Source organism: Acartia tonsa, chromosome 2 (genome assembly GCF_053477335.1).
Source record: "Acartia tonsa isolate MP-2025a chromosome 2, ASM5347733v1, whole genome shotgun sequence".
Lineage (NCBI taxonomy): Eukaryota > Metazoa > Arthropoda > Copepoda > Calanoida > Acartiidae > Acartia > Acartia tonsa.
In genome coordinates this window covers 19,914,291-19,938,803 of record NC_137261.1, presented here as the reverse complement: position 1 = coordinate 19,938,803, position 24,513 = coordinate 19,914,291, and the positions used below count along the sequence as shown (strand labels likewise).

The 24,513-nt window shown below is 34.3% G+C and overlaps 3 protein-coding genes across 5 annotated transcripts in view; 2 read left to right on the top strand and 1 right to left on the bottom strand.

Annotated features, from left to right (window-relative positions):
• Positions 1-24,513, bottom strand: part of LOC145306512 (uncharacterized) — a 370,409-nt gene that overhangs the window by 45,288 nt on the left and 300,608 nt on the right. The gene's annotated exons all lie outside the window — the stretch shown is intronic.
• LOC145306518 (uncharacterized) overlaps positions 1-24,513 on the top strand; it is a 288,222-nt gene that overhangs the window by 6,692 nt on the left and 257,017 nt on the right. The window contains exons 9-10 of one of the 3 annotated variants that reach the window (XR_013875052.1): positions 392-534; positions 699-760. Coding sequence is in view for 2 of the 3 variants with exons in the window: in XM_080148685.1 (XP_080004811.1) it covers positions 392-448 (57 nt within the window). In the remaining variant the exon portion in view is untranslated. Of the gene's footprint in view, positions 1-391; positions 761-24,513 lie in introns of those variants that run through there. The other 2 variants (XM_080148685.1, XM_080148673.1) reach the window with 2 other exon arrangements.
• On the top strand, positions 714-24,315 carry LOC145306422 (sodium- and chloride-dependent glycine transporter 1-like). The gene is made up of 25 exons (XM_080148520.1): positions 714-823; positions 1,684-1,785; positions 3,562-3,641; positions 4,218-4,322; positions 4,836-4,978; positions 5,691-5,817; positions 7,002-7,093; positions 7,275-7,372; positions 9,246-9,316; positions 9,784-9,854; positions 10,358-10,425; positions 10,921-11,055; positions 11,429-11,530; positions 12,194-12,269; positions 13,041-13,135; positions 13,999-14,063; positions 14,284-14,362; positions 14,995-15,048; positions 16,040-16,114; positions 16,560-16,636; positions 20,978-21,076; positions 21,735-21,840; positions 22,440-22,507; positions 22,871-22,928; positions 23,993-24,315. Exons 1-25 carry the CDS (start codon positions 764-766, stop codon positions 24,104-24,106), a joined length of 2,220 nt encoding a protein of 739 aa, XP_080004646.1. The 5' UTR covers positions 714-763; the 3' UTR covers positions 24,107-24,315.

Genomic DNA, 24,513 nt, shown 5'->3' with positions numbered 1-24,513 from the left:
ATCCTAATATCCATCCGTCTATTTAAAAAATCTGAATTTTTTATTTTAAAACCAGAGTTATTAAACAATAGTTTATATTTACTTTATTTTCAAAGAGCAGAATCCTTGTGAGATTAGCAGCGGTCATGGCTTTACTGATTAATATTTATCGCATCGTATTATGGACAGCTTTCCGCGGATATCAAAATTATAAGATTAAAACCAGTTTTATCAGCCCCGATGGGCCAAAAAATTTTTTTATTAATATTCGTGGAATATTGTCTGTAATACGATGCTATATATAATTTTTCGGTATGGCTGAGAATTGGTTCTGATCCAGAAAATATTGATCGGTTTCGAAGCTTTACTGGAATATATCTTTCATAACCCTAACCACTGAACTATTGTTAAGGTTGATGTAGAGACGAGTCCCCCGGTGAAACATGGAAAATATGTCATGATGGCATGATTTATCACCAAATATTTTAAAACCATTTTAATAATATTATTTTAATTTTATGTATATGAAAACATATTTTATATCTATCTTATTTTGTAGGTTAAAAAGCAATCTCATTTTGTTTTATTATTCCGAAAATATAATTTATAGGAAGTATTTTCATTTTTAGAAACTAATGTCTAAAGACTATATTAAATTGATTTATTTTCAATAAAAAGTTTTTAAATTTATATATGACAAGCTTTTTATCTACATGCAGCTACAATCTACTATGTGATTTTATGTTATTTTACATTACAGACCAGCAGCTTTTTTTCAGAAGTGATGTCAGGTTTAAACAGGTTGAATAGTGTCGATTGGAATCATGAGGAAAAAGATTATCAGGTAAGAAGACGACATAATGTAGTAAATTAGCCAAGGGGATAAAATATTTATATGACAATGGTATTTACAGTATGGCTTCGAAACCGATTATTACATTACAACAAGTGCTTTATTGTATACTAGCGGCTACGCTCCCTAGAGGCACTGGAGGCGAAGGGAGTTGAATTTGATAACCATTTTTTTTTTAGGTATTTTAGATTTAAGAAGAAAAATTTTATGGGGGGAGGAAAATTTTATTTTTAGTTAAAAACAATTAAATAAAATTTTTTTTGGGAGGCGTATTTTTTCTAGGGGCGTTTTCTCTTGGGAGTGTGGTGGTACTCTCCCCCAAAATAGTTATAAACCTTCCCAGGACCTATGAGAAGCTACCATGTAAAGGAGAACCCAATCGGTTCAGCGGTTAGCGAGATCCTTTGTTATACACAAACAGACATCTTATTATAAGGATTCTGAATGATTGGTGAAGATGCAAAATTACTCAGAGGTGCCGGTACTGCTTAGGTCCTTGCCAATTAGGGAGTTGGCCCCTATGGAGTGTATCCATCTCCCTCCTTAGTTTTTACCATGTGGTGGGATGCATCCCTTTTTCTGCGCGCTTATTGTTTTAAATGTTTAATGTAAATTGCAGATAAATGGTCAGTTGTTGGTATCATTTAAGTATCACTTGTATTAAAGTATAAGGATCTCTGCATGTCTGTCTGTATGTGTGTACCGAAGGGTCTCTCTAACCACTTACCTTTACAGTGTAGTTTCTCATAGGTATTAGGAAACAGCTGACTTTATCATAAAAAGAGGCCTCTAGGAGCGTAGTCGCTAGTTCACTATTTAAAGCACTATCTTCATTTTGGTATATCTTTTAGGATATTGAGTTGCACGATGAAAATGAGAATGATGTGAAAAATGATTTGAACGCCAAGGATGGCTTTCTTGTCAATATCATGAACTCTGTCAGAAAGGCTAAGGTAAAAAAAATTGGAAAACTTTAGAGAAAGGTTTACCGCACAAAAAGACATTATTTTAGATGGGAAGTAGACTTTTAAGCTATTTTGAAAATACAAGACCGAATATATGATATAACAAAGTACGAATACCATATTACATATTAGTATGGAGAGATAAATACTCAATTTATTTTAGTTGTCCTCTCCCTGCATGTAAAATTAAGTCTGCAAGAAATACACTGCTCTAACTGCTGAAAGCTTGTAATTTTGCTTCTAGCTTGAAATTTTTAACACGAGTCCTGGAAAATTATCCAAATTTTTATATTCCTAAAATGTCATTTAGGGAAACCTGTAATATTTTTGTTGTAGAAGCTGAAGGCTACAAAGGGGGGGGGGGAAATGTGGTGACTCGTGCCACGACATACCAGCAATTTTATTTTGGGTGCTACTCCCTTAGTTTTAGAGATAATTGGGTGAAATCTTTTGGGCTGGGTCACTAATTACCCCAACTAGAGGTATCTTTCAAAAAAAACGGCGGCGGGTCCGCCGCTCCCGCCGTTCGCCGCCATTTTTCGCCGCCGCCAAAAAATTTTTTTTTATTGCATTTCTCGCCGAATTAGGCAATTTGGAATCATTTGAGACCATGTTATTTTTTTCAAAAATTTTTCCCTTTATAACCAACCCTGCCCCCCGCAGTCATTTTTTTTCAAATTCTCGTTTATCAAGGTATATCTTAAATTCAGTGCCTCTCCTAAGCTTTTAAAGATATTGAGACAAAACCTTTTGAGGTAGATCAGTAAAAAATATTTGAATAAAAAATGGCGGCGGTACCGCCGCTCCCGCCGTCCACCGCCATTTTCCGCCGCCGCCGCCAAAATTTTTTTGATTGCATTTCTCGCCGAATTAGGCAATTTGGAAAATGGCGGTGGATGGCGGGAGCGGTGGTACCGCCGCCATTTTTTATTCAAATATTTTTTTGCTGATCTACCTCAAAAGATTTTGTTTCAATATCTTTAAAAGCACAGGAGAAGCACTGAATTTAAGATATACCTTAATAAACGAGAATTTGAAAAAAATGACTGAGTCCCCCTGCAGGGTTGGTTATAAGGGGAAAAATTTTTGAAAAAAATAACATGGTCTCAAATGATTCCAAATTGCCTAATTCGGCGAGAAATGCAATAAAAAAAATTTTGGCGGCGGCGGCGGAAAATGGCGATGGACGGCGGGAGCGGCGGTACCGCCGCCATTTTTTATTCAAATATTTTTTACTGATCTACCTCAAAAGGTTTTGTCTCAATATCTTTAAAAGCTTAGGAGAGGCACTGAATTTAAGATATACCTTGATAAACGAGAATTTGAAAAAAATGACTAAGTCCCCCCGCAGGGTTGGTTATAAGGGGAAAAATTTTTGAAAAAAATAACATGGTCTCAAATGATTCCAAATTGCCTAATTCGGCGAGAAATGCAATAAAAAATTTTTTTTTGGCGGCGGCGGAAAATGGCGGCGAACGGCGGGAGCGGCGGACCCGCCGCCGTTTTTTTTGAAAGATACCTCTAGTTGGGGTAATTAGTGACCCAGCCCAAAAGATTTCAACCAATTATCTCTAAAACTAAGGGAGTAGCACCCAAAATAAAATTGCTGGTATGTCGTGGCACGAGTCACCACATTTCCCCCCCCCCCCCTTTGAGTTATTGGGTATACTTGAGGTAGTGTTTGAGCAGTTAAAGCTGTGTATTTCTTGCAGGCTTTCTTTAATACCAATAATACGAACTCGATCATCACATGTCACATTTTAGAAGGTGAAGCCAGCACTAGATTGTGATGATACAGAGTCTAAAGATTCTGGAATCGTTCCTAGCCTAAATGGAGAACACAGGGAAATACTTGTTTTTTTAAGCTGAATTTTATTGAATATTTTTTTTGTATAGCTAGGACTAGGTTGAGACAGTGAAAAAGACCTACACTTTAACACAAATTCAAAGTGACTTTCATTTTACTTTTATTTTTCTTAATGGTTAGATAAGTAAACCTTTAATTAACTTGTATTAGATAACATAAATTCCCTAAATCGGTGGAAATGAGAAATTTCTATCGACTCATCTCTATGCTCCTAGAAAAATAGAATTGCTAGGCTATCAGGGATCTAAAGGGATAAGACCATACCTGATCAATTGATGTAAAATACATCCGTAATGATAAAAATAATAATTACCCTTTCTAGTGATTAGAATAGTGGTTGAAACGTTTGAACACCTAATAAACACTTTGAATAAAAACAACCTATCCAAATTCACTGATGTCCCCAAATTTGTTAAGCCAACAAATCCGAAAACATTATCAAAAATCTTTGGGGACTATTGTAAGAATCAGTTTATGGTCCCCTCTCTCTCTGCTAGGCTCTACTTTCTTTTTGAGATGCTGATTTTAAAATTCATGATATTGCTATATCCAGAGATGGTGAGAATGGTCTAGAAGGTGACAGGGGTAACTGGGCAAATCAAATAGAATTCTTTCTCTCATGTCTGGCCTATGCGGTGGGAATTGGTAATGTTTGGAGGTAAGACAATAATTTCTATATATTTTTTGTGTTTGGTATTTAATATTTAAATTTCATTTTTGCGTGTTAATACGATCTTGTTTTACTTTTGTAATAGAATATTATTAAATCGTATTCCTAAACTATACCTAATATTATTAAACCCTACTTCTAAAATATAATATTATCTTTTTATAATACCCATTCCTTGTTCATGGATTCTTATAAAATTTTTCATTAAAGGAGTATTAGCACAAAATGCATTTAAACTTAATTTAGTGAACTGCATAGGTACTTTTTCCTGTTCATTTATAGGGCATATAGGTACTTTAAAGAATTTCAGTTTTCTGCCATGCAGTTTAAAAAATAACGAGACTTGAAAATCGTAGTCTTGTGATATATGCAATTTATATAGCTTGCTTATTTTCACGAAAACAGCATGTTTGATGTTATACTTTTAGCTTCTGCTTAAATCATTTTTCTGAAATGCACTTCATGAAAATATCCTTTAAGCAAAAATATTTTATTATTCAGGTTTCCATACAAATGTTACAAGAACGGTGGTGGAGTGTTCTTAATTCCCTATCTTCTGATGTTATTCCTGGCAGCTCTACCTCTATTCTACATGGAGTTAATACTTGGACAGTTTAGTCAGCTCGGACCTAATAAGATTTTTGGTAAGTTAATTTTAAAAGAAAGTTTATTTGTGACGATTCCCTTGAAATCTGACCATATATGTATAGTGGTGACAAAATTTAATCAGCTACAACAATATGCTTCTGAAATTTATGGTGAAGTTTCTCCTAACCAATAAGCTACTACAAAGTCAATATCACTCTATTTATATTATTGTTGTCCTTATTTTAATGTAATGCACACAAAGTAATTAATTTTGTCCATGGTTTTATTACCTATAGATTTTACCTAATTGGGGCGGTATTCTCCTATTTAAGTGATCATCTAGAGGACCCAAGAGCATCATCCGCTTGTAATGCAATGTAATACTCTAACGCCATCTGGTGGATATTAGGTTAAGCAACATCCAAAAGAAAACCAACAGACAACGACCTTTGTCTGAGTTGTCCTAACAATTGTAATTAGTTGCGCCTGTATATGTGCTAGGGCATCGCGCATCTGACATAGCAGCAGTAGAAACCATTTTAACGTCTTTATTTATGACGCGGTGTCGGGCTGGGATTCGAACCTATAACCTCCCTAACGACGAGTGAATGCGCTACATGTTGAGCCACGGTCGTGGTTTTTTTAAAAATGATAGTCTATATGATATGTATGGAGGCAGATGCACGTAAATAAAAATTTAATTTTCATATTCAAAGACATCCGTGTATAAAACAAACCTTTTAAGAAAAATACATTGTTAATTCTTAGGAAGAATCAGCCCCTTATTCCGAGGATTGGGTTATGGAATGTTATGTATCTCTATCTATGTATCCATCTATTATAATGTTATAATTGCCTGGTGTATCTACTACATGTTTGCTGGCTTCACTTCAAAGTAGGTTAAATTTATATTTATGGTCGTTTCATGTAGATCAATCTATAATTATACAAATACATAAAAATTTGCGTTATTTTTCATCATACAATTGCATTTTTTTTTGTTAGGCATTTTAAATCTTAGTAAAATATGTAGAAATCTTTAGGGTAAATTAAGCAAATGTGAGTGTGAAGCCATAGTTTCTTAGTGTTTGGAATTAAGTAGTCATGGAGTAGGACAAGACTCTTTTGTATAGCCATCAGGGTTAGCTAAAGCTCAACGTTCAAGTACATTATGACTTGACACGCTATCTCATAGGAGCTACTCTTCATAACCTTACTTGAACTCTTAACATCGTAACTCAATGCGTTACGCCGCCTCTCTCTATGCCTATGCAATATCAGTTAGTGAACAAAATAGCATTCATAATATGTAAGACCTTTTCTAAATGTATTCTAATTTCTAATAATATTGGCCCTGTCTTAACTCACTTACGCGGTCGTACAAACTCTAGCACCCATTCCTACTGAATAAAGTAGTTAAGTTTTTTGTTTCCTTGTTAAGTTTTTGCTAACCACCGAACAAATTGAGTTTTAATTAGTGATGGGAATCCGGATCCGGAATCCGAATCCGAAATCCGGAATCCGCCCAATTTTCGGCCAATTTTGGAATCCGGATCCGGAATCCGTTTTTTATAGCGGATTCCGGATTCTAAATTGGTAGGCTAAATTTAATTTAAATAGGTTAGAAAATACCAAGCACATTTTTAGGACACACGTAGCACTTAAATTTTTAAATTTACTAATGTGATGTAAATGTTTTAGTTATGCTGGAAGTCAACACTTTAAACAAATCAAGGCTTCAACCAAGTAACATAGTGATAAATTAACGAAAAAAGCTATCCCTCTGTGACGGACGGCCTTTTAAAATACTGCTAGAATCCGGAATCCGAATCCGGAATCCGCCAAAAATAAGAATCCGGAATCCGCAAGAATCCGTCACTTTTTTTGACGGATTCCTTCAGAATCCGAATCCGGCCCAAAAATTCGACGGATTCCCATCCCTAGTTTTAATTTTATTACGGAAGCTTCAAATTGGTCCTGATTGTTACATGATATTTGCTGTCCTAACCTTACCCATTCTGATACAGAGCAACTAAATGCTAGAGGCGCAGCTGCTAGTAACTAATATAACACTATTAGGCTAGAATGGGCATCTTGTGATAACTGGTTCAATACTCCAGATTGTTATACACCAGAATTTGATTCTACATGTCAGGCCAGTCCTTTTCCAGGTAAAGAAAATTAATCCGCCAACAAATTAATAGCACAAAATACAGGAAACATGGTATTTTTAAAAGATATTTTGTGTTTGTTTTGTTTCCTATATACCTTTTTCAAATCATACTGAAAGAAACATGCCTGAAGCTAACTAATTCTTATAAAAACTTCTTGATCTTTTAACAAATATTTTAGGTGGTTCCACATGGTGGAATAATACCTGTATACCAACCCATGTATACTGCCAGTCTCATGCACATTTGGAGGGATTCAACCATACACATTGTTTCCAGGTATTTATACTATGTGTGTGTGTGTGTGTGATGAGTCATCATGGTGGAATAATACCTGTATACCAACCCATGTATACTGCCAGTCTCATGCACACTTGGAGGGATTCAACCATACACATTGTTTCCAGGTATTTATACTATGTGTGTGTGTGTGTGTGATGAGTCATCATAGGGGGAATAATACCTGTACACCAATCCATGTATACTGCCAGTCTCATGCACACTTGGAGGGATTCAACCATACACATCGTTTCCAGGTATTTATACTATGTGTGTGTGTGTGTGTGATGAGTCATCATAGGGGGAATAATACCTGTACACCAATCCATGTACACTGTCAGTCTCATGCACACTTGGAGGGATTCAACCATACACATTGTTTCCAGGTATTTATACTATGTGTGTGTGTGTGTGTGATGAGTCATCATAGGGGGAATAATACCTGTATACCAATCCATGTATACTGTCAGTCTCATGCACATTTGGAGGGATTTAACCATACACATTGTTTCCAGGTATTTATACTATGTGTGTGTGTGTGTGTGATGAGTCATCATAGGGGGAATAATACCTGTATACCAATCCATGTATACTGTCAGTCTCATGCACATTTGGAGGGATTCAACCATACACATTGTTTCCAGGTATTTATACTATGTGTGTGTGTGTGATGAGTCATCATAGGGGGAATAATACCTGTATACCAACCCATGTATACTGTCAGTCACATGCACATTTGGAGGGATTCAACCATACACATTGTTTCCAGGTATTTATTCTATGTGTGTGTGTGTGTGTGATGAGTCATCATAGGGAAAATAATACCTGTATTCCAATTCATGTATACTGTCAGTCTCATGCACATTTGGAGGGATTCAACCATACACATTGTTTCCAGGTATTTATACTATGTGTGTGTGTGTGATGAGTCATCATAGGGGGAATAATACCTGTATACCAATCCATGTATACTGTCAGTCTCATGCACATTTGGAGGGATTCAACCATACACATTGTTTCCAGGTATTTATACTATGTGTGTGTGTGTGATGAGTCATCATAGGGGGAATAATACCTGTATACCAATCCATGTATACTGTCAGTCAAATGCACATTTAGAGGGATTCAACCATACACATTGTTTCCAGGTATTTATACTATGTGTGTGTGTGTGCGTGTGTGTGTGTGTGATGAGTCATCATGGGGGAATAATACCTGTACATCAATCCATGTATACTGTCAGTCAAATGCACACTTGGAGGGATTCAACCATACACATTGTTTCCAGGTATTTATACTATGTGTGTGTGTGTGATGAGTCATCATAGGGGGAATAATACCTGTATACCAATCCATGTATACTGTCAGTCTCATGCACATTTGGAGGGATTCAACCATACACATTGTTTCCAGGTATTTATACTATGTGTGTGTGTGTGATGAGTCATCATAGGGGGAATAATACCTGTATACCAATCCATGTATACTGTCAGTCTCATGCACATTTGGAGGGATTCAACCATACACATTGTTTCCAGGTATTTATACTATGTGTGTGTGTGTGATGAGTCATCATAGGGGGAATAATACCTGTATACCAATCCATGTATACTGTCAGTCTCATGCACATTTGGAGGGATTCAACCATACACATTGTTTCCAGGTATTTATACTATGTGTGTGTGTGTGCGTGTGTGTGTGTGTGATGAGTCATCATGGGGGAATAATACCTGTACATCAATCCATGTATACTGTCAGTCAAATGCACACTTAGAGGGATTCAATCATAATATATTTTTTTTATAAGATATTTAAAGTAATGATTACATGTGATCTGAATTTTTAATTTGATAATATTTCTCTTGAAATTTAGAGGAATACAAATAATTTCGTGTCGCTGTCCTCCTTGCACAACAGAATATCTCCAGCAGAAGAATATTTCAAGTAGGGTCTTACAGTTAGATTTTTAGTCTATTGCATATTTTATTTTTATCTTTACTTATATTTCATTTTTTTACATAACTTCAATATATTATTCCTTGTTTAAAGCCAAAATTACATAACAAAACAACAACATATGATTTTTAAACAATTAAAAAATTGGAGTGAATTACATCATTATAAAAAAGGGGGAAGGCGGATGTAACACTTTTTAAAAATAAAAATCAAAGGAATTCAACTAAAAAAAGAATTACAGCACTGAATTATAGCATGGCAGTTGCTTTAAAGAGGTACGATATGGTAACGGCGATGTAACCGCCGACCTCGCCATAAACCGCCGGAAGTTTTGTCTTCATAGTTCCACATTGTATCTCTATAAAGCAACTGCCATGCAAATTAAAATGCTGTAACTCTTTAGTTCTAATCCACCGGATATTAATCGGTTTTGAAGTTATACTTTTCAATCCTAGGAGAGGAATGCTGGGGATGGAGACTGGTACAGATTTGGATAATTTGGGGGCTCTCAATTTTAATCTAGTTGGTAAGTGATAATTGTTTTGGATAAAAATATCTGAATCTTTCAAAGAACAATCCAGTAATGTATTAAAACTTATTCTTATTTTAGGTGCATGTTTATTATAGCAGTATAAATGTTATAACTTACATTTCAAGTTTTAAGTGATTCTATTGCTGATTGATTGATTAGTTATAGTTCCTTGTGGTTTGGACCAAAGTCGTAGTGAAGTCATTAATTATATTCAGGGAGGGAGGGGACATTTGACTGTTTATTACACTAGTCCCCAAAGTTTTATAATACCGTTTCTTATTCGTTGGCTCCTCAACTTTAGAGACTTTTATTTAATCTTGATTTGTCGTTTCATTAAATTAAGTGTCCAAATGTCTCAACTACTAATTGTTATCTGCAAAAGGGGGATTTTTTTGTAACATCATTGTGGATGTACATCAATTTATTTTTTCCTATTGATAGTTTGATAGTTGTGTTGTGAAATTTCTCTTGTATTTAATTGAAATATATTGTTTAAGGATGTTTATTAGTTGCCTGGATTTTAGTTCTACTTTGCCTCATTAAGGGAGTTAAATCATCTGGAAAGGTAAAATAATAATACATATAATAAAGTAACAGGATCTCTGTCTGTCTGTCTGTGCCGATATGGTTCTTCTTTACACTATAGCTTCTCATAGGTCATGGAAGGTTTATAGCTATTTTGGGGGAGGGTGTACCAGAAGATGAAGATTTCCTTAAGCAGCGAAGCACAAACTTTTGAAAAGATATTAAAAAAAACACATAAAAAGTAGATACTTATAAATCAGAGAAATCGTCTTAGACCATTTCAAAGCAAATTTAATTCAGCAATAAAGCTTTTTGACCCTATATCTACAAGTATACAACGTAGTAAAACTTGAAATAAAATATAAAATCACAGTCTAACCGCCATTGATTTGTCTTATTTAATCATGCTCCATATTGATGGGAAGGTATATAAAAAGTTTTAGACATACAGATGAACAATATAATAGAGTTGCTTCGCTACTAAAAATTTAGTTTTAAAAGGTTTCGTGATTTTTAATTTGCAATTTTTGTTTAGGTTGTTTGGTTTACTGCCCTGTTTCCCTATGTTGTACTGGTTATTCTGTTAATCCGTGGTGTCACTTTACCTGGAGCTTCCAATGGAATATATTTCTTCCTTATGCCCAAATGGGAAAAGCTTAGAGATATTACGGTAAGAAATAAGATTTACAAATATTATTTCCGTGGTTAAAACTTTTCAGATTTTCATGTATAAGTAAATAAATGAAAAAATAATAAAACGCTTAAAATTCTTCCATTTTTTTTGAATATTAAATTTTTACACTATTATTTACCTATAATTTTTTTATTAATTCCCCTTTTTGGTCGCATATCAGTCTTTGCTGTGACTGCAGCAGCGGCATAATGTACCTAGCCTTTTTCTGACATGCTACTTCGACTTCTTTCGCCATATCTAAAAATATTAGGCAATTGGCTGCGTCGTAAGTAGCGATTTGCTTAAAGTTCTGTAACTTCTTCTAATCAATACTGTACCCTTATTCTTACGTCGATTCTAACTGATTCAGGTGTGGACAGATGCGGCAACCCAGATATTTTATTCGCTTGGTCCGGGATTTGGAGGTCTTATCACGTTGGCTTCATATAACAAAAGGAATTCAAACTGTCAGGTTTGTTTTAATTCTATTTTATTTATTTGAATTTTGATACATTTTAAACTTTATAATTTGATACTTGAGATTTTTAAAAATTCCCTAACTTAGAAACTAAAGGTGCTTTTATTAACTTTTCATTGTTAGGTTCAAACTGTCAATGTCTAAATGTTTTAACCAATTACTTTAATCTACAAAAAGTGCAATTTTCTAATTCTAATTTATTCCTGTGTAATACTCCCCTTACCTGTTGCACGGCAGCATTACATATTTGCATAAACATACATATTGAATGGATAATAATGATGATGATGAAAAGCGCTCGTAAGTGTCATGTGTGACGTCATAAGAATTAGTCTAAATCCATCTCTTTTTTTAGGTGTTTCCTTTTCCACAACTCCTCTCATACTTACTTTTTAGACGTATTTTTATAACGTTACACATAACACTTTCCAGCGCTTCTGATAATCATAATTATAAAATCTTAGCCTTATGAATACCATTTGAGTTAGGGGCACTCGAACTTTTCTGATACCGTTTGATAATAAACTACAATAATGTACATCACTCGATCAATGTTTTTTCTTATTCCTTAAGAATCATTACTTTATAGAAGAATTTTCTCATCACTTTATGTAAATGCATAGGTTTTCATTAAAACTAATCTTGTTCATTATTTAGAGAGATGCTGTATTGATTGCCATAGCAAATTCTGCAACCTCCATCTTTGCCGGCTTTGTTATCTTCTCTATATTAGGTTTGTAATTGGTATTCAATAGATAGGTCGTTGGAAGGCAAAATGTTAACTAGGTGATCGATCTCTTTTGAAAGATAGATTATTATTCTGTATACATTAAAGTTTAAGATAATTTCTCCAAAAAGATTCACCAAATAAAAAAAGGAATTTCATATCGAAAGAGTTTTTTCTTATTCGGAAAAGTTATGCTATCTTAAATTCTTAATATAGTATTTATATTTACTAGGGTGATTTCAGAGAATTTTGGTCACCCTAATGATTACCTATAGAGAGGGCAAAATTGAATATCCTAGTAGTAGTAGTATGACTTATAGGATTAGGATGAAATTTGTTATTTTCCAAGGACAAGGGACAGGTATTCTGACAAATAATAAAGTAAAATTTTGCCTACAACCCACTTCTCTTTAGTTACAATTGGAATAACTTTTACGCCACACAAATATCCAAATTTTCGGCAATTTTAAATGAAAATAATTTGCTAAATCACGTATTATGGTTATTTGCACATATCCCGTATTATATAATATTAGCGGATTCGCCCCTAGCCTCTAGGGGCTTCGCCCTAAGAGGTTTAATCAAACCAATTTTTCGTATTTTAGATTAAAAAGAAAAATTTTAAAAAAAATTTGGGGGAGAAACTACCCTGTAAAGGAGAACCCGATCGGTTCTGCGGTTAGCGAGATCCTTCGCTACAAATAGACAGACAGACATCGTTCTACTTTGTATTAAAGATACATATAAATAACCATCATATACCTAACCCTTTTTAAGGTTTCATGGCCCAAGAGTTGAATGTTGATGTGAGTGAAGTAGTAGAAGGTGGTACTGCTCTGGCTTTTGTTGCATATCCTACTGCAGTTACTAAGGTATTACACTCGCCAGGGAGGTGATAGGTTCGAATCTCGACTTCACACCTCGTCATAACTTTAAAAATAGTTCCTACTGCTAATATGTTAGGTGCGCGAAGCAGAAGCAACTAATTACCATGCACAGTTAGGACTTCCAGACAAAGATTATGCAATCAAAGAGTTGGTTGTCTGATGGGTGTAACTTAACCTATTACCCCGGGTGTTTGGACAGGAGATGAGAGATTTGGCTACACTTAGTTATCCTGGGTTGTTTGACCTGACGTTAAAGTGTCATGGACAGCAAACCAAGAACAAAGGGGGGGGGGGGGTAAGTTATGACACTTTTGCGTTAACAGTGATCATACTCTTTGTCTTTGGAGTGAGAGGATAGATTATTTCACAAAAAAGTTTCCTTTTGGAATATAGTTTTCCTATTTTCAAAAAATTTTGGATTTGGCCTCGAGGTTTTATAATCATATAAAGCATTGATATAATCACTGTTTACGCAAAAGTGTCAGAATTTACCCAATCCCTTACTTTCATTAGTCAGACGGAAACCTTTGAAAAGGTGCAAAATCTTTCCAAAGCAAAGATTTGATGACGTAATTATTGCTTCGGATTTTACTTAATCGGTTGGGAATTTCTTTTTTTCATGTAAAGACAGGGATTAAAAGACATTGGGCTGTTTATTACGCTGATGCCCAAAGTTTTATAATAACGTATTCTCAATGAGACAATGATAACAATGGGAAATTATTGAAGAATACGATTAGAAAATAAAGAAGACAATACCATATGACCTCTTAAGACTGAAATGTAGTTTTTTTCTTCTCCCGATTAATCCTGTTAAAGCGCTTCTAGGTTTCATATTATTGTTTTAGTTGCCTGTTAGTCCTCTCTGGTCATTCCTTTTCTTTTCAATGCTGCTCACTCTTGGTCTTGACAGGTTAGAATACATTTTTCCGTTATTTTTTTTTCTTCATATTTCTCTCTCTTAAAAAAGGTTTGGCACTTATTCTTAACGGATGACTCTGATGGTTAGTTTGAGCATCTTGAAACAGCAGAGATGCCTGATGAGATGACTCTAAAGACTCAGTTTTCTCATGTGATTCTTATAGCAATTAGGAAAACCAAAGTAGCATATTTTACTGTTCTTTTGCTTTTAGTCAGTTTACAACCGTAGAAACTGTGATTACAGCCATCTATGATGAATTTCCTAACATGAGAAACAACAAGATTACTGTGGTAGGTTTTAATATTCTATACATATTAACAAATTAGTTTTGTTGAGTAACAGAGTTGTATACGGTGTTTGTGTGGTCATTGTTTCTTAGTGTTTGGACCTAAGTAGTCACAGGGGCAGCTATTCTAACCAACAAATGAACAAAAAATCATGAAACCTTATAAAGTATCTGGTGGTATATTTTGTTTTTGTCATGAAACTGAAGAGGGATGGGAAAGAAAGGGAGGAAAAAGGGAAGGGGGTTGTGGGGAAATTTTCCTTTAGAGTTGTTCAGAATATCATTCCCTTGTCCCTGAGTAGTTATAAAGGAGGACGAGACACTTTTGTATGCTAGCACTCGAAAGAGTTGTATACGGTAACAATAACTTGTCATCATTAAATTAGCTAAATATTATCAGGAATGTTTTATAGAAAACTATTAATTCAAAAGAAGGAAAATTTCCATATTTTTAATAAATCACTATTACTGAAGTAATAAAAAGTGGTGGTTAGAGAGAAATTCAAATATGTTTGAAAATATCTAAGTTTAAACTTCTCAATCTGAACTTGATTTATTATGTTTAAAATTGCTTATATGTAATTTTCATGTTTAATCTTAATTTAAAAACTATTTCTCCTTTTTATTTATTTTAAGGTTGGAAGTGTTTGCGTAATTGGTTTCCTTCTAGGAGTTCCCATTTGTTTACAGGTAAACATTGATTGATTTATGTAAATATTAGGGATGGGAATCCGTCGAATTTTTGGGCTGGATTCGGATTTCGGATTCTGAAGGAATCCGTCAAAAAAAGTGACGGATTCTTGCGGATTCCGGATTCTTATTTTTTGCGTATTCCGGATTCGGATTCCGGATTCTAGCAGTATTTTAAAAGGCCGTCCGTCACAGAGGGATAGCTTTTTCCGTAATGTATCACTGTTACTTGGCTGAAGCCTTGATTTGTTTAAAGTGTTGACTTCCAGCATAACTAAAACATTTACATCACATTAGTAAATTTAAAAATTTAAGTGCTACGTATGTCCTAAAAATGTGCTTGGTATTTTCTAACCTATTTAAATTAAATTTAGCCTACCAATTTAGAATCCGGAATCCGCTATAAAAAACGGATTCCGGATCCGGATTCGGATTCCAAAATTGGCCGAAAATTGGGCGGATTCCGGATTCCGGATTCGGATTCCGGATCCGGATTCCCATCACTAGTAAATATGCATACTCAGGTATAAATATATAATACAAAGTATTTTATAAAGTAAAACAACTTTTTTTACTTTGATTTTATTTACTCAATTTCATTTATCTTTAACTTAAAGTTTCATGCTTTTGCAATATTCAGAAGATATATGATATATATGTTGCCTTGATTCTCTGAAGTTGGGATTCATATGTACACGGAGATTGTTGTTGATTCGATAATAAAGTAAAGAAGGCACTTTTAGAACTTGTTCTTTGGGACAGCAGAATAGATTTTGCTTCAGAATAGAAGGACAAAATCTTTTTTTGAGTAATTTTTCTACAATGCGGAAATAATGAAGCAATGCGGATTTTATAGCTCAATTACACAGTAGAGAGAACCGGATTGAGAGCAGTGTGGCCGACCCACATACACTCTCACTTATAGAAATGCTTTGTAACTTGAAACCGTACAATTTTTTTCAACTGTAATGATTTTTTTTTATTTTTTAAGGGAGGATACTATTTATTTGTGTTATTGGATTGGTATAGCGGTTCCTGGAGTCTTATTCTTTTATCTGTTATAGAGGTAGGAATGATTTATTCTATTATACAACGTAGTAATGTTTTTTTTCTTAAGCTAAAGATCTCTAACTATTGAACTGTCTTGGTTCTCTATTTTAGGTAAGGTTCACATAGGTCTCGTTATGGTTTTATGCTATTTCATTTTTAGATTCAGGTCATGGTATGGAATTAAGCTTTTTTTCTAGCCTATTCTGCAACTTTCAATAAAGAGTCTCTTGGTGTTAGGGACGCAGCCGATAGTTTAAAAACGAAGTACTTAAGTCATTTAGTATCTTGCTTTAATTCCAATTGAAGCACAACAGCCGTTTATATCGATTGAAAATCAAATCGTGGTTGAATCGGATTTTCTAAACTTAATCGGTTGAAATAATTTTTTGTTTATTTAAGTTTTCATTTATTTATCATTGAATGTATTTATTTTGCTATTTTATCAATTTCTTTTTTTAAAGATTGTTATGATATCCTGGATTTATGGTCTGGAGGACTTCAACAAGGATATCAGATCTATGGGATTAAAAACAAATAGGTATGTTCTAGGACAAGCAAGAGTTTACAAAAGAAAGCAAAAAAAATAACAATTCCAATATTACCATATTTGAATATGCACTACAGTAAAATGGGGTTTCAGATTCTGACTTACATCCCCAGTACAACTAATGAATTTATATTCGATTATTTAATGAAAAATATATTTTCTTTTTAAAGAAAAATCATTCTTTTCTTGTGATATGATAGACCACAATATTTTTGTTTTGTCTTATTACTTAATTGAGTTTATTCTTTTCCATTGTTGTTGTATACTACATAATTGTACAGTACACTTATTGGTCGCTTACTTACAATATTGCATCAATATATAAAGTATAGATATATGTATAATCTAAATAATTACCTGGAACCAGAATTGGAGACCTTTTTCGTCTTCAAAGGGGGGAGGCGGATGTGCCACTTTTTGAAACCAAAAGTAAAACGTGCATGATCTCAACCCATAAAAAAGTTACAGCTCTAAAATTCTGCTTTTGTGGTGAACAATATGGAACTGTGAAGAAACGGCGGCGGAACCGCCGCTCCCGCCGAATTTTGTTTTGCCTTTTCTCGTCATAATAGGCAATTTACAATCATCTGAGATAAACTTATTTTTTCATAAAAATTTCGCTTATATTTTCACTTGACGCTTATAAGATTTTACACTTGCAATTTTGTTTAATATTGACATGTTTGAAATATTACAAGTGTCACGTGAAAATATAATGGAAATTTTTATGAGAAAAAAAGTTTATCTCAGATGATTGAGAACTGTCTAATTTGGCGAAAAAAGGCAAAAAAATCGGCGGGAGCGGCGGTTCCGCCACCGTTTCTTCACAGTTCCATATTGTTCTCCACAAAAGCAACTGCTGTGCCGAATTTTAGAGTTATAACTCTTTTATGGGCTGAGATCATGCACGTTTTACTTTTGGTTTCAAAAAGTGGCACATCCGCCTCCCCCCTTACTTCTGCTCTTTTGTAGTGACTTAGCTGTGTTAATATCACCGACTCTATTGGCTGATATTCAAAGACCCAATTTAAAGTTGGCACAGGATCCACGGAGTGTGGACATACAGTTTAAATTTTATCTCCTTCCCCCTATATTGTTTCTTTTTAATGTTGCATCTTCATGTATTTTCTTTATCTTTTAACCCTTTACAGTCGGGCCCCTTGCCGCACCTTAATCGGTCGGGGGGGGGGGGCCGTTCAACGCCCCCCCTAATTATCTCAGTTCCTATTAGAGCTAGAGGGCTACATTTTTTTGTGCAAGTCCCCTGTTTGATAATGAATTTCCGACCTTTTTTAAGTCTAAGTCAATTTTCGCTTCCTTCACCCTTTTATTTAACAACCTTTGTTTTTAGATCTTTTTTTATTTAAAAATTTCAAACGGCTGTAATTGTCTTATTTTTGGAGCTAGAAGAAAAAATTTTTCCCAGAAAATGTTTATTTTTATGTAAATTTTACATTAGAAATATCAAAATATAAATTTCAGCGGCCGCAGCTGTACTTGGCAGCTGCCAGCCGCCGCAGTCGGCGGGAAAACGGCGGCGGATCTTCATGAAATTTTAATACGTTATGTAGACATGTAAGAAAAGCTTAAGTTTAAAATTTGAAGTCTCTAAGTCATAAATTGCGGCCACAGGAGCCTTTTAAAGATTTCTGGAGACCTGGAGGATCAGGACATGCAGGATCATACCTGGAACCTGAAAGTGACTTGAACACCTGTATTTCATATAAGGATGTACTACTAGAGGATTTTTTAGTATTTTGGTATGATAAAATGCTTTGTTTTAGTCAAAAAAATATTTTTGCTCTTTACCTGGATGACCCTGCCAGGTTTGCTGGCATCCTGTGCCCGCCAGGATGGAGATATTCAAAAAATTACAACTCTCAGTTATTCATACCCATACTTAAAAAGTCAAGCAGTTTGGGCTCTTTATCTTTCACACACAGAAAATGAGATAGAAAAAACCGGATGGGGGGGCGTTCAACGCCCCCCCCCTCCCCTCCGACCGTTAAGGGTTAAGTGATAATTTAGAACAGATTAACTTTTTACCATTTAAAGTTGAGATAAATGTTGTACAATCAAAGCTTTGCTTACTGTAGGACGTTTGGCCACGCGAACGCAATTCTTACCCAATTTGTAATTGTGTGACTGTGATAACACAATAAAAAAAAGAAAAAAAAAGGCACATAGAAGATGAAAGTTGTTCTGTATGAATATTGTAAATGACATAGGCTGCCAATAAACCATATTAACTTTCTGTTACTTTGTTAGCAAATTTTTTTTTAATGACAAGGGCGATTACGTTCAATAGAAGCGAAGTTGTGTAATCAAACACTGAGGTTATTAAGATAGGAAAAGAAAGATAAAAAGTAAGTGTAAGAAAGCATATTAAAAAACGAATAGGAAAAAATATGAATATTAGAAAAAGGAAGGGAAATTTGGTATAACCCTTTTGAACATTTTCTTCTACTTAATGCCAATTTCAATATAGAATTTTAGAGTAGCCCCGCTACTAAAATATAACATACTAGCGCTTCGCCCCTAGCCTCTAGGGGCTTTGCCCCAAGAGGTGATAAAAAAAAATTTAGGTGAAATTCGTAAAAGGACCAAGGAAATCTCCTGAAAAAAAAGGACCAAGGAAATCTTCTGCAATAAACTAAATAAAATTAAAGAAAATAGCTTAAAACCATCACAGGACCAGTAGGTATAATCCCTGAAAAGTAGAGCCCAATCGGTTCAGCGGTTACTGAGATCCTAAGCTTCAGACAGACAGACATCGTTCTACTTTGTATTATAGACTAGCGGCTTCGCCCCTAGCCTCTAGGGGCTTTTTCACTAAAGGTTCAGGGGAGGATAAAAATTTTTTTTACATTTTTTAGATATTTTCTGTATTTTATTACTTTTATAACTCTTTATAACATTTTCTTTAAAACTTATTTACTGTTTATATTTATTTATATTAATTTATATTTTCTAAACCATTCGAATTTTTTCTCTTTTTTAATGTTTTTAAAAATTTCTTTGCCATTAGCCTTTTTGAGGTTTCGCCCCTACAGGAGAATGAAGGTTTCACAATCTTTTTGAATTTGAAAAAACAAAGTTTAAAAGAAGAAAAGAAATTTAAAAAGAAGACAAAAAAAATATATAAAAATTATAAAAAAGTATAAAAAATATAAAAAGATATAAAATAATTTAAAACATATATAAAATTATATAAAAACTTAAAAAAACATTAAAATTAGAAAAAAAATCTGAAAATTTTTTTTTTGGGGGGTGGGGAATTTTCATTTTTTGGGGGGTTTGGGGTGTCCCACCCTACAAGAAAATAGCTTAAAACCACCACAGGACCGATAGGTATATACCCTGAAGAGTAGAATCCAATCGATTCAGTGGTTACCGAGATCTTAAGCTTCAGACGGTCGGACGGACAGACAGACAGACAGACATACATACATCAAGCTACTTTGTATTATAGACTAGCGTATAGACATCGTACTACTTTGTATTATTGATTACAAAACAACAATAACATGACAGGGAAATAAGATTACTGTAGTTATAATACAGTTAAAGCATTTCTTGTTTTTATAGACAGTTATGTTTTGTTTTTATGGACAGTTTTTTATTAGTCAGGGTATTTTCTTGGGATAGGAAAATAATTTCTTTAAAACAGGTAATTGTTGTGAAGAGTGCAGTTAATTTAGGGTCACTGTCATTTCCCTTTTTGTATAATCATAAGGGGGGGGGGGGGAGTTCTGACATATTTGCGTAAACCTGGTATATAATATAGGCTTTATCTTTGGACTGAGAAAAATTGAGTAAAAATGAAAAAAAAAATTTTTTTAAGACTTAGAGGTCAACTTACGAAACAAAATAGACTTGTTTTTTCTTCAAATATGTGAATAACATTCAAAAAGATGCATGTTTTGTTCTATAAGTTGACCTCTAACTCTTGAAAAAATTTTTTTTTCATTTTTACCTGTACAGAGACTAACTGGAGGCCTATCCAAAAAATCTTAAAACTTGGAAAAATTCATCATATAAGAATGATTTTATCTTTAATAACCTATCCTCTCAGTCCAAAGATAAAGCCTATATACCAGGTTTACGCAAATGTGTAAGAACTTTCGCCCCCTTTAATACATACTTATATAACAAGGCGGGGCGGGGAGTTAATTTTTCATTTGATTTTATATTACATCATGTAAGGTTGGATACTGTGTATGCCACGCAGGGTTTAGGAATAGAATTAATACCTTTTCCCCTTTATTAATGAGAACTTTAAGGGCAAACACAAAAATGTAGGTTCATTTTAAAAATTGTTTCAATTTTCAGGTTTGTCCAGATGTACTGGAACATTTGCTGGAGGTTTACCACTCCCATCCTGTTATCTGCCGTATTGATCTTCACATTTGCTGAATATAAACCTGCCAGGTATAAGTTTATTTTTGTCTGAAAATTAAGATTTTAATATCACTAAACCGATTGAATTTTTTATTCTTCACATAGGGTACAGGTTGGTTTTAGGCTATATTATTCATGATTTAAGTTTAAGGATGGTTTTATGCTATAAATTTATTTTTAAAGGGGGGAGGCGGATGTGCCACTTTTTGAAACCAAAACTAAAAGTCAAAGGAACTCAACTAAAAAAAGAGTTAAAGGTCTGAGATTTTGCATGGCAGTTGCTTTATAGGGTTACAATATGGAACAGTGAAGAAACGGCGGCACATCCGCCGAAAACCGCCGAGAAATTGCAAAAAAAAATTCGGCGGGAAACGGCGGTTTTCGGCGGTTGCGCCGCCGTTTCTTCACAGTTCCATATTGTACCTCTATAAAGCAACTGCCATGCAAAATCTCAGACCTGTAACTCTTTTTTTAGTTGAGTTCCTTTGTTGACTTTTAGTTTTGGTTTCAAAAAGTGGCACATCCGCCTCCCCCCTTTTAAGCCTTTGGATGGTTCTAAGGATATTTTTTGATATAGAGCACCTGGATGCTAGGGGTACAGCCAATAGTCCGATGTAAAATATTCAGGATTTTAGTCTTTCTCTTCCCCTCATGTGCCCCTAGAGGCCGCTAATTTATAATGTTTTAGTGATGGAGGTTATGAGTTTCCTCTGTGGTCGAACATAATTGGCTGGGCTATTGCCATCTCTTCTGTAATTGTTGTTATTCCCTTTGGTGTTTATGAATTAATTAAGGTTAGTTTCTTCAACGTCAGGTCCAACAACCCTGCAGGATGATTATATATACTCGAGGCCAAGTCCAAAATTTTTTGATAATAGGAAAACTACATTCCAGAAGAAATCTTTTTTGTGAAATAATCTATCCTCTCACTCCAAAGACAAAGAGTATAATCACTGTTTACGCAAAAGTGTCATAACTTACCCCCCCCCCCCCCTTTTTTCTTGGTTTGCTGTCCATGTCACTTTTAACGTCAGGTCTAACAACCCAGGATAACAAAGGGGAACCAAATCTATCCTTTTCTGTTTATACACCCGGGGTATTAGGTTAAATACCACTCACCAGACAACCAACTCTTTGATTGCACGGCCTTTGTCTGAAAGGTCCTAACTGTGAATGGTAATGATTTGTGCCAAGGCATCCTACCCTCTACTCTATTAATGTCGTAAACCTGACTTAGCAGCATTAGGAAGCATTTTTAACGTCTTTAGTTATGATACGGTATTAAGCAGAGATTAGAACCTATCACCTCCCTGACGACGAGTGAATGTGGGTCGTGGGTTAAGGGACTGATAATGATCTTTGACCATAACAGTTTAAAAAAAATAATTTTTAGACATGGAAAAACGGATGGCCCCTAAGAAAACTTATTGAATTTGATTATATCTGGAGGACCCAATCAAGGCAAGTTTACTTTTATTGATTATTTTGAATTACAATTCTGGGAAACGCTTTAGTAAAGTCTAAGTAACACAAAATAAAACTTGCTCCTAGAGTTGGTAGTGTGGAGGTACTTCACCTAAACCTTCTCTGGAGCTTATGAAGCTTAACTGTAATGAAGAACCATATTGAGTTGTCTGCGAAAACTATAGAAAATTAAATCTGTTTTAATCAGAAGATGAGACCAAAAGGATTTTTTTCAACATTTACTTGTCATTTTGCTTGTATATCCATCGTATTTGTTTTTCGGTTTAGCGCTAAACGTTGCTAAACTTTTATGTCCGTAGAGTCTGTGTTATAGTGAACTTACAAATTATGTATTTTTAGAGCTCTTTGTGAAGCGGCCAGCAATACTATTACCGCAATTTCAGATGATCCCCGTAAGGTAAATATTGTTTTTTTTTAAATGTACTTTACCCCGAAGTGTCTTTCGAGCAATGAAACATCCTGCACCTTTCTTTTTGAAAAAAATTGAAAATAATGGGGGGATATTTTTCCCTCGTGTCTTACCCCTGCGGGGTCCTTAGCCCGTTGGGATTACCTAAAACCTAACATAACCTGACCTTAAGTTATTAACAAACTTGTTTTTTATTTATTCTAAAAAAAAGGGGAAGGTTTACACTCATCAGAAGACAAGAGTCAAAATAAAGATTGTTTTGCAATATTAGTTTTGTGTGTGTGTGTTAAATAATTTGATAAGGGCTAGATTAATTTATTGTACTGGCACGACAGAGAATATGATTTTTGATAAATATTTGTTAATTTCTTTTTCCGTTTGAAACTCTTTTGGTTTCCTTTTTTTTCTTTTGTTGAGATAAGGGGTTTTTTTTTTAATGCAACCATCTCGTAATAAATGATTAAATGGCACTTAGAATTCGAATTTCGATCTGAACTTTTTTCATGAGTAATCCTTGGTAGGTCTATTTTCCCTAAATCGAACAAAAAGTAGGAAAAGTAACGGCTGGCGGCTCTGTCGTTTAGCCGTGTTTTGCCTATTTTCAGGGCAAATTCATCATTAATTACGTAGGAATAAACTTTTTAAAACATATTTTTGGTTTAATTTATGTTAAATGTTAGCAATGACCATATTTTAAATTTCTTGTACCAACAGCTACCAGCTAGAACCGTTTGAGCGAGAATAAGTAGTATGTGGAGATAGGTTTCGTGACTAATATGCTCTTAAGATTGGCAAAAATTGACAAAACGGCTGAGCCGCCAGCCGTTTACCGTTTTTTTTTCCAACTTTTTGTTCGATTTAGGGAAAATAGACCTACCAAGGATTATTCATGCAAAATTTCAGATAGAAATTCGAATTCTAAGTGCCATTTAAACACTGATTACGAGATGGTTGCATTAACCCCCCCCCCCCCCCTTTAGTACATACTAGTATAGCGGTTTCGCTAAAAATTTAATAAAATTTTGGTAAAATTTTAAAAAATTTTATTTCAGTGCGCCCTTTCCCCGGAAGACATAATGAGACGAGACCTGTTGATGTCACATATCAAGCTGGGCAGATCTGATGAAAAGGTCATCATGTCTTCACTCAAGTCTTATAAACAATAATGACAATATTTATTTTCGGGCATGCAGGAATTAAGTAAAAAGCAAAAAATTGTTCTTTAATTAACAATCTAACTTGTATACTAAGTATATTTAATTTAATTTTGTTTTATTTTTGATACATAATGATTTCATTTACTATATTCATGTTTTAATTGAATTTTAACTGTGATATTTTATATATTTTATTTTTACAATAAAAGTCTAATTTTAAAATTGAGTGTTTTAATACTACAGGTTATCTAGACTGGTAGCGACTCATTTAAACGGATTTAATACTCGATTTTAGTTTTTAGATACACTAGAAATAATGTCATACATGTTCCTGTACCTGTACCTGCTAAGTGAGACGCGTGGTAATGATAATTTAATCGTCAAGACTCATAGTTTTCTTTGTCTTTATGCTATTA

What these genes read in the sequence shown, in the direction of transcription:
- LOC145306422 (XM_080148520.1), top strand. Translation starts at nt 764, where the DNA reads ATGTCAGGTTTAAACAGGTTGAATAGTGTCGATTGGAATCATGAGGAA. An exon ending in AGCCTAAATGGAGAACACAG is followed by an intron (nt 3,642 to 4,217) that starts GGAAATACTTGT and finishes TGCTATATCCAG; the next exon opens with AGATGGTGAGAATGGTCTAG. An exon ending in CCAGCAGAAGAATATTTCAA is followed by an intron (nt 9,317 to 9,783) that starts GTAGGGTCTTAC and finishes TTTCAATCCTAG; the next exon opens with GAGAGGAATGCTGGGGATGG.